The 10,310-nt window shown below is 32.7% G+C and overlaps 1 protein-coding gene across 1 annotated transcript; it reads right to left on the bottom strand.

The window, feature by feature from the left end:
- Window positions 1-8,634: 8,634 nt before the first annotated feature.
- On the bottom strand, window positions 8,635-9,462 carry LOC144240836 (large ribosomal subunit protein uL30). The gene has a single exon (XM_077775258.1). It carries the CDS (start codon window positions 9,446-9,448, stop codon window positions 8,702-8,704), a length of 747 nt encoding a protein of 248 aa, XP_077631384.1. The 5' UTR covers window positions 9,449-9,462; the 3' UTR covers window positions 8,635-8,701.
- Between the last annotated feature and the right edge of the window lie 848 nt (window positions 9,463-10,310).

The raw sequence follows: 10,310 nt of genomic DNA, 5'->3' as shown, positions 1-10,310 counted from the left end.
AAAAATAGCAGAGGGCAGTGTGCCATTTCACTCTACTTTGAGACTGACAGGACATTACATTTCAAAACTCATGGATGCATCATCAGTTTCAAAGTAGCATTACCTGTAATTCTGGAGAGTCATGATATGTACTGCTTCTGATTCCCTAAGATTTCAAGTCTCATTTATCTATTTTTGCACTTTCCAAGTAAAAGTATCAGCAGTACAGTTGATTTTTTTCTTTTCCTTACATGCATGAAAGGCTCAGGAAAAAAAAAAAAACAGATTATCATGAAATAATTACATCTTGTTTTAAATTTATGATAATTTTAATATCCATATTTGTAATGCATTCTCTATTATAAAATACAGTTTTACAGACATTATTTTAATTTGTTCTCACAACTCTCATTAAATGACAACAAGTATTGCTAATTCGATTTTAATAGAACATGAGGCTCACAGGGCAAAACTAATGAATTTGTCCTAAGCTGACTAGCTTGTAAGTATAAGAGTCAAAATTTCAACCCAAATCTCCAAGTTTTTAATCTAGTTCTCTTCCTTTTATAAAATACAGACTTTTGTTTTACCTATTTTTTTTCAGCTTTTATTTTTGTATTTGTTTTAGGTGGTAGTCACAAAATAATGTCCTCAAATCATCACAGACTTCAAGGTAGCACTCGAATGGTTAAGCATTTGAAATTAAGCCATGTCTAAAATTTGGCTCAGTAGCCAACTGGTATGTTATTCATTAGACTAAAAGCCTTTTTAAGCATAATGCTCATAGAGTGAACATATATATGCTTACCACCCAGTTAAGCATATGCAGAGAGCCTACTGCTGCTGCTGGATATCCTGAATATTTACCAAAAACAAAACAGAAACAAATTAGCAAATGACAGTCCTTATTATATTCAAATTCTTGACAAGAGGGGTATCTAAGAAGTCAAAGGTAAAAATGCATACATACATACATAACTTCTATAACTACATGGCTACATAGCTCTTCTATAAACTTCATTAAATAATATTATGTTATATAACTAAAATAAAAATGAACAACTTTTTATTAGTTTTTTATGTTTACTTGTTTATTTTGAGAGAGACAGAGAGAACATCCACATGCAAGTGTGAGCAGGAGAAGTGCAGAGATAGAAGGAAAGAGAGAGAATCACAAGCAAGCTCCTCATCAGCAGCACAGAGCCCAACAAGGGGTATGATCTCATGAACCGTGAGCTCATGACCTGCGCCAAAATCAAGAGTCAGATGCTTAACCAAGTAAGCCACTCAGATACTTCATACCTGAACAACTTTTTAAAAATAATACATGTAAGTAGGGATGCCTGGGTGGCTCAGTCGGTTAAATGTCCGACTCTTGATTTCAGTTCAGGTCATGGTATCAGTGTTTGTGAGATCAAGCCCCTTCTTGATATCGAGTGCCATGCTGCCAGCGTGGAGCCTGCTTGGGATTCTCTTTTCGTCTCTCTCTACCCCTCCCCTGCTTGCACTCAAAATAAATAAATAAACTTTAAATAAATAAATAAAAATAAAATAATATATATGTGGATAATACCTATGTGGATTTTGTTACTTTATATTTTCTTAAAAGTCTTTTAGTAAAAGAAGAGTAGTGGCTAGATACACTATTGTGTATAACTGAGGTTATTTTAGGATCTGTCTAATAAGTGAGTATCATATCATTATCTGAATCCCTATCTGACCCATATTGGCATCTAAACATATGGCTTACAGGGCATATGTTTGATATTTCCTTCCATTTCCTCCCATTTACATCCATACTTTGATATTTCCATCCATTAATTTTGGTTTTCAGAGAGCCTTCATTTCTGTGTAATATGAGATTTTCAAGGGCTGAGAGCCTTTTAGGTGTTAAGAACATTGCATATCACAAAGACACTTCCTGTTTTTTAGATGTAGAAACTGAGGCTTACATAAAGAAGGTAACTTACCAAAGGGTATATAACTAGTATGTAAGAGAACACAGATCTCTCTAACTGTAAAATTCTTGGACTTGCACTGTGTCTTGCAGTGCCACACTTAAAGCTATTTACGCATTTGTCAGCTTCTTACTGTTTGATCCAGCCTGGGCTAATTTCTAAAGTTGGAAAAGAAAAAATGGTACAGAAGTACATCTCTTCTCTGAATTTTTTTATTTGTATTCTTGTTCCACTCTAATCCCTAAAGAGGTTACAATTTAAATGGAAAATTAAATACAAGTTGTTTTGCAAGCTCAAAGCTAAAATTATGAGACATTATAATAGGGAGAGTTAAGCAACAAATTTACTTGTTTGCCCTACAAGCCTTTATCCCAGGAAAATTCTGTATTATCAGTACATTTTCTTAAGTCTTCTTTCATGCTTTCATGCTATGGGAAGTTCTAGAATACTAAAATGTAGCTACTGTGATCTTTCGCATCTAATTTAGGAGCCTATTAGCAAATTCTTAAACTTGTCCACCAGCTAGAGAAAAAGTATTAATCGCCTCATTAAGGCCCAGGAAAAGGCCGAGAGTAGTTAAAGAATTGCTCAAAATCACAGTTTCCATTGACAAAACTAAAATCTATTACTGGTCAGTTTGATTTATATTAAGCATTAATTAAATTATCCACTGTGTTTCATTGCCAACAACCTCAGCTGTAGAATGTCAAGCTTGTTGAGGTATTATTTGCATGTGAAATTTTCATTTTCTTTTTTTCAATGTTTTTATTTATTTCTGAGAGACAGAGAGTGTGTATGAACAGGGGAGGGTCAGAGAGAGAAGAGAGACAGAATCTGAAATAGGCTCCAGGCTCTGAGCTAGCTGTCAGCACAGAGCCCGACGCAGGGCTCGATCCCACAAACGGTGAGATCATGACCTGAGCCAAAGTCGGACGCTTAACCGACTGAGCCACTCAGGCACCCTGAAATTTTCATTTTCAATAAAATAACTTGCTGACACTAATGTTCTTTCTAAAACTGTAGAGATGCTATAAAGTTTTACAACATTGATAACAAAAGTTTGTTCACTTCTTAAAATTCATTTTTAGTTTATAAACAAGTAAGCCATTTCAGAAACGCACTTGGGAAATGATCAATCCTAACAGATCATTTAAAAATTGCAGTAAAACATGGGTAAAAGAACAAAAAAACAAGAAAAATATTTTATTTAAATTCTAAGCAGAAATAGAGAAATAAAAACAAGTTTAAGCATACTTATTATTTGTTGCGTTGATGAGGGCACCCTCCATTCCATTCAGAGACTAATGATTTGAGAATACAGACTTATCTTTTACAGTATGCCAAACGAATTTTAGGTAAATTTAGCCACAAAGAATTACAATGTCAAAACAGGTAAAAGAAAAACAAATCTTTTTCATATGAAATGTCATTTAAGAAATATGAATCTCAGTGTTAGAATCACCGTGCCTAGAAATTGTGATCGGACCATCACCATTTATTTACAAAGCCAAGATTTTGGGGTTCTCAAACTTCTTTCAATTACTTCAAACAAAGGTTTTGTTCATGCTATACCGTGCAATCAAAATGACTTCTTTCATCTACCTACCAGCTAACCACATTCTTTGAAAACCACTTGAAGTGAATTCTGTGTGATAAAGAAATTCAGCTTCATCCTATTCTAGAAAAGTTTCTTATAGTTATCAAATCCTATCATGCACTGCCTATATTGTTTTTCCTAGGATTTTTAAAATTATTTTACTTGGAGCTCAACATCTGTGCTACTCAGATCAACAAAATACGTAGCTTTCTTCAGCAGATAATTATATACTTTTTCTGTAGTCTACATTCCTGCTCACTAGAGAATAACAATAAATCAACAAACTAATAAATAAATAAGCGAAGTTATAATTACAAGTAAAATATGATATCTTTTCATTTAAACCTGTCCCATCCAAGTTAATTTAGCCTCTCTTTCTTTTTCTGAGAACTGAATGATTCTTGTAAGTGAACCACATGAATTACATATTGCTTGATTTATAGAATCATAATCAAAATTATTCTATAGTAGTTTTCACCAGTTGTGAAATCAAGATTTTTAGAGGGAAACAAATGGTGATTTTCAGAGCTAGAAAAAAGAGATTCAAAGTAGGCTTAAGTTTTAGTGTCACAGAGAATGTTTTCATTTTGCAGATTGTTTTATTTTTTTCCTTCTTTGTATTATGGTTCAAAATTTGCCTCAAATGTACATGTATGTCTTCCTTTACGCTAAGTGGTATAATCCCACCAAAAGCTCAATTTGCGCCGTATCTTTTCTGTTGCTTTGGTTTTAATATATTTTAATAACATGGTATATTATACTTGTCTCTCTTCAATCTCCACATACATTATGAGTTGTTTTTCACCATCCATGAATTATATAGAAACTTATAACTTCTAGATATAACCATTGCATATAAATTAAATTTAAAGATATATGAAGACCTCTTTAATATACTTGCCTTAAAAATGTGTGCATAAGAAACCTGTATCTTAGTGTCTATTCAGCAGGTAAACAAATGAAAAATTTAAAATTACTTTTTAAGATACATACTTTTAATAAAGTGTATCAAATGTTATAGCTGTGAATACCAACAGTCATGCAGTTTATTTGGAGATGCAAATTAACTTCTCAGATCATTTTACTCATCTGCAAAATGAAAAATGATTTAATTCTCATGGATGCTGTTAAGTTTAATGACAGTAAAGCACTTTTAAATTTACTCTGAAAGTGTTATAGATTTTTAAAAAAACCTGAGGATCTCTGTAAGTGGGAAAAAAAGGAAAAATGCTAGTGGTGAAGAAAATCAAGACATAGGCCTTTCCTTTTATGTATAATGTCATCTGCTACTTTTGGAACAATCTGATATTGTTTCAAGTCACATTTCTTCTCTTTCTCTCCATATTTAAGTTCTCTCATATTTGGACTTTATACCTGAGAAGAAATAGTTAAAGTAGAAGATTAAAGATTTAGAAAATAATGATGATTTTCAACATTAGAAAGACTTTTCAGGCTCAGAATATTGATATAAATATATAGACAAGGAAGGACACTTGAGATTTTCAAATAGTTATATTTTGTTCATTTTGTTTGCCATTTTTCCCTGTCCTAGCTTCTTTTCTCCTCTATGTAAGAAACTGAGAAAGCATGTGTGTTTGTATGTGCATGCATGTGTACAATGCATTTTTTTTCCTACAGGATTACATAGTGTTCCTGATATGTCTAAGTCCTTATGGCATTAAATGACTTTGTATGGAAAGCAAGAGCTGGCTATATAAATATATACTCATTCATTTAGAAAAATATGGTTATTGTTTAAATATGCACTTTTAATTGAATGAAATATGAACTTCATTATTAAAATATTGCTGAATCTTGTCAAGATCTGTTTCTGTGAGTTGTTAATCAAATATTTCTAATGAACACAATAAAAATACCAATGTTTGTCTATGTTCTTCTGTCCTTACTGACGTTACATTAACACAAGTGATGAAGGTACTTTTACATATTGATATTTAAAACAAATGTGTACTATGCCATAAACTGACTATCTGGGAACATTCTTAATATTGGCTCAATTATATAGTTAATAGGCTTAAGTCCTTTGGTGAATATTAAGATTAATCACCACTTATTACATTGCATTAGAGAAAATAGCAGTAGGTAACATTTTTTAAAAGAAAAAAATTTCTGCAGCCTGAGAAGTAGATTTTCTGTGGGCTTGAGGTAAAAGGGTTTCTAAAGAGACAGAAACAGTTGTCTTATTTTTTTTCTAATGTTTATTTATTTTTTGGAGAAAGACAGAGTGTGAGCAGGGGAGGGGCAGAGAGAGAGAAGACACAGAATCAGAAGCAGGCTCTAGGCTCTGAGCTGTCAGTACATACCCCAACGCAGAGCTCAAACTCACGAACCATAAGACTATGTCCTGAGCTGAAGTCAGACATTTAACCCACTGAGTAACCGAAGTGCCCGTCTCAACCTACTTTGAATATCTTGTTTTGCTCCAACATGTGGGTCTTTACTGTAAACTTTTATGGGGTTTTATGAATTCATTAGAACACGATAATTTATACTGATACAATTTCAACTAGTTGATCCACCTAACACTAAATGTTGCAAAATTTATTAATTTGGTGCTATGCAATTTTTTAAAAACATTTGATGATTGATTTTTTTCTAATGAATCTATATCATAAAAATCAAGACAAATGATTTAGAATGGTTTTCCTTGGCTCTTGATGAGCCAATAATTGTCACAGATCCTTTTCAGTTATTATTTATTCAAGGAACTGATGCTGAGGTTGAAGTGCTGTAAAATTATCTTCTATCAATGGTCTACTTTGAACAAACAAAGAGGAGATTAGTTTCAAAGAAGTTGAGAAAACACCGTTTAGTATAACCTGAGATGGAATCTGCTAAGATGTGGTTACACTGAATGAAGATAAAAATATGTAGGGAGTAGAAAAAGATTTATTTGAACAAACAAAGCTTTTGAAAATATGTTTTATTATATTATTCATCAGCAAAAACTTTAATGATAATCTTTAAAACTACTGTGTTATTGAACCAGGACTATAAAAAGCACTCTTAGAATTAAGCGTTATCATTTGCTCTTAGAATTAAGCGTTATTGGTTTTGTGGCATGCTAACGTACCTTACCATAGAGAAATTCTATGGGCTAGCAAAAAAAATCCCTACACTCAAAAAATATATAATTTTTTAGAAAAAAAGTAGGAAAATGGCTTTGCAAATACAGTTTTTATTACATAATTCATAATGTCTCTAAATTGGTCAACCTAAAATTACAATGAAAAACAATGCCTATTTGCAAAAGCTATACTAGGGAAAAGTCATTTGGATGACAACTGATTTCATTTGTATCCCAAGTAATGTCAAATTGTTCTATATACACTCTCTGCTATCAACTATTAAAAGAAACAAGGTCTCTACTGCCACATTAATTTGGAGGAGACATATTTTCTGAATTCAAACTACAATATATGTATTTTTAACTTGATCCAAGCACAAAGGAAAATTTCATATTTTAAAATCCATTTAGCTGTGTAGTTGAAGAGTTTCCCATCTATTCCTCATTTGGAAGTGATTCACCTGCAATGTATGACGTGATAAAAGGAAAATATAAGAGATGGATCCAATGCAGTTTTTTAGGTGCTTTAGGAGGGATGAATATGCTCAATTGAAATATATGCTAGCAGACTGATATCAGAATATGGCCATGCACTGTGAAGGCATTATCAAAGGTGAAATACATAAAATTCCATGAGAGTCTGGTGTTATTGCATAATCATTTAAAACCTTTCATGACAAATGAGAACAATAATTTTAAAGCCCATTAAGTGAAAAGCTGTTCATCAGAAAGATTTGCATTCTTACATTAAATGACCCATAGTACAAAAATATGGCACTCAACCATAATCATAATTTGAATTCTTTTCAAAAAAATTTTTTGGAAAATTGTTTTCTATCTTTTTTATATAAATACCTACAGAATTTCCCTATTTTTCCCTCATGGCCTCCATAGCTTATAATATATACTACCTTGTCCTTTACAAAAGTTTTCCAACTTCTTTTCAATATCATAATTGTGATGATGGTTATATATTTATTATAGCTATATATAATTCAATATTATGTCAAACTTATTGAATTTTATACAAGAAGTTCACAGAGTTATTATTGTATGTAAATTATATTTCAATGAAGTTCATTACAACTTATGGAATGTTTTACAAGGTAGAGATGGATAATTTCTTTGGAGAAAGGGTTTTAGCTGCAGATTAATTTACTTACTGGCATACTTTTTTAGCATTAGAATTTTTTGTCATCTTGTGTCCAAATCCACAAAACTATGTAACACAAAGCATGAACGGCAATACTTTGTTAATAATAACTTATCAATATTATTTTAATTATAGCAAATGTAGCACACCAATGGAAAAACGTTAGTAATAGAAGAAACTAACTAAGGGTATAAAGAAAGGTTGGGAGGTTATGGGAGTTCTCTGTAATATGAGCTCAAATTTTTATAAATTTAAAATTGTTCCAAAATAGATTATGTTAATAAAAAAATCATATATATATAATCAATACATATATCAATTAGTTCATTTGTTAATTATGTTAAAATATTAATGATTTGTTCTATCAGTAATAGGAAGCATGCATTTTAAATACCCCTCTATTATTTTGGAAATCCAAGATAGTCCTCCTTTAAGCTAATGGAAAGTTTTGGTATATTATGAAGCTACATTATCTAGCAAATAAAATTTTAGGATTGTTATGTTTTTCTAGTGAGTGATACTTTTATCATTACTTCCTTAAATACATATTCTTTTCTATCTCTACATCTCCTTTCTTTCTGCCCTTTTGGAGACTCCAAATATACACGTATTAGGCCACATGAAGTTATCCCACAGTTCACAGGTCATTTTCTTTTATTTTTGTTAATCAATTTATTTTCTGGTATTTAATTTTTAACTTTCTATTGCAGTATTTCAAGTTTACTAACATTTTCTTTTGTGGTATCTTACAAGCTTTTAGCTCATTGAATTGTATTTTTAATTTCAGACATTATTTTCTTCTCTATGTTCACTTTAGGTCTGTATATCCTACTTTTCTCTAACACTTTTATTTTTTTTTTTTTTTTTAATTTCAAAGTAGCTGTTTATTAACTGACCAGATTACAAAAATAATCATGGTAGATACCTTAGTTCATTCTTCTAATAAGCCTATTGATCTGGTCTTCCCTGTTGCCAGCATCCCCACCTTCTACAAAATGGGTGGTCTTCTTCTTCATTCCCCCTCGTGGAGAAGATAACTTGAAGGGCCATAAAAAGTTGTTTGCTTCTTTGAAACGTTTTCCAACAGTGTAGATCTCATGAATCAGGTCCTCCATGCAGATGATGCCGTATTTACCAAGAGATCGAGCAATCAATGTGTTATCTGTCAGGGCGATTCGCTTCTTGTTGATTTTGCCATAACCCCGCTTATAGATCAATTCATTCACGGACTTCAGGTTTGGGTACCCCCATGCTATATATGGCTCCACAATCCTTAACATGTTAACTGAAGCCTTGTTGAGCTTAACAAAAGTGCCATTGAAGATCTGGCGAAGGCGAAGGAGCTGCAACACCTTTCGAACCTTTGGGCTCACACCATTGATACCTCTGATCCTGATGACAAATGCCAATTTGGGCTCTGCGGGCACATAGAAGTTGCCAGCTTTTCTTGCCATCCGAGCCATTCGAATCTCAGTTCTGTACATCTGCCTGTATTCCTTGTGGTAATGCTTAGCCTTCTCATAAATAAGCTTCCTCCTTGCTTTTCGAAGCATCTTTTGGGCAAACTTCTTTCTCAGACGCTTGATCTTCAACTCTGCGAAATTCCTTCGCTTCTTCTTAAGGGTTTCTGGCACAGCAGGAACCTTCTTTTTCTTCTCTTCTGCACCCTCCATGGTTCCAGCTGGAAAAAGAGCTCTCTAACACTTTTAAAACTATTGTTAGAATAGTTATTTTAATGTCACTGCTAATTCTAACATTAGTGTTTCTTCTGTGATGATTTTTATTCATTTATTGTTTCTTCTCATTATAGCCTCACATTCCTGCTTCTTTTACATGCTTAGAAATCTTTGAATGCCAGCCCATGTGAATTTTAATGTTTTAGATGGCATATATTTCTGCTTTTTTTTTTTATTTTTACAAATATTCTTGAGATTTGCTCTATGATGTATTTAAGTTAAATAAAGTCTGTTGGATACCTTTGAGTCTTAAGATTTGTTAGATGTGACCAATCAGCATTTATTCTAGCGATAATTATCGCATTCTACTGAGGCAATACCTTACTGAGTACCTTAATGAATACACCATGAATTATCTCATTTTCCAATCTGACTGGTATAACATTCACTTCCTAGCCTCGTGTGAGTACTAGGTCCTATTCCCTCTAATCCTTCTGCATGTCCTTTCCTTAGCTTCAGGAAGTTTCCTGGCATGTGTATGTTAATCAGTTCTCTAATGACTACTCAAGGAGACCTCCAGCAAGTCTCCTGGATTCTGTCTTTGTATGAATTTGTCTCCATCATTTTGTTCTGTGAACTCTAGCTGATTTTCTCTTTCACTGGTCTCTCATCTCTATCTCTTCAACTTAAGAGTTGTCCCGGGCTCCAACTGGGTTCTCTTCTCTCTTTGCTATGGCCTGAACAATTTGTCAGAGTAATAAATTGGTGCCATCTTAAGATGTGCCTCATTGGTCTTCCATCATTCAGTAATTATTACCTTTCATTGCCAGATTCCAATATCTTGAAAACCAGTTCTTAT

This window comes from Crocuta crocuta, unplaced genomic scaffold (assembly GCF_008692635.1).
Source record: "Crocuta crocuta isolate KB4526 unplaced genomic scaffold, BGI_CrCroc_1.0 scaffold97, whole genome shotgun sequence".
Taxonomy (NCBI): Eukaryota; Metazoa; Chordata; class Mammalia; order Carnivora; family Hyaenidae; genus Crocuta; species Crocuta crocuta.
This window is presented reverse-complemented; position numbering and strand designations above follow the sequence as displayed.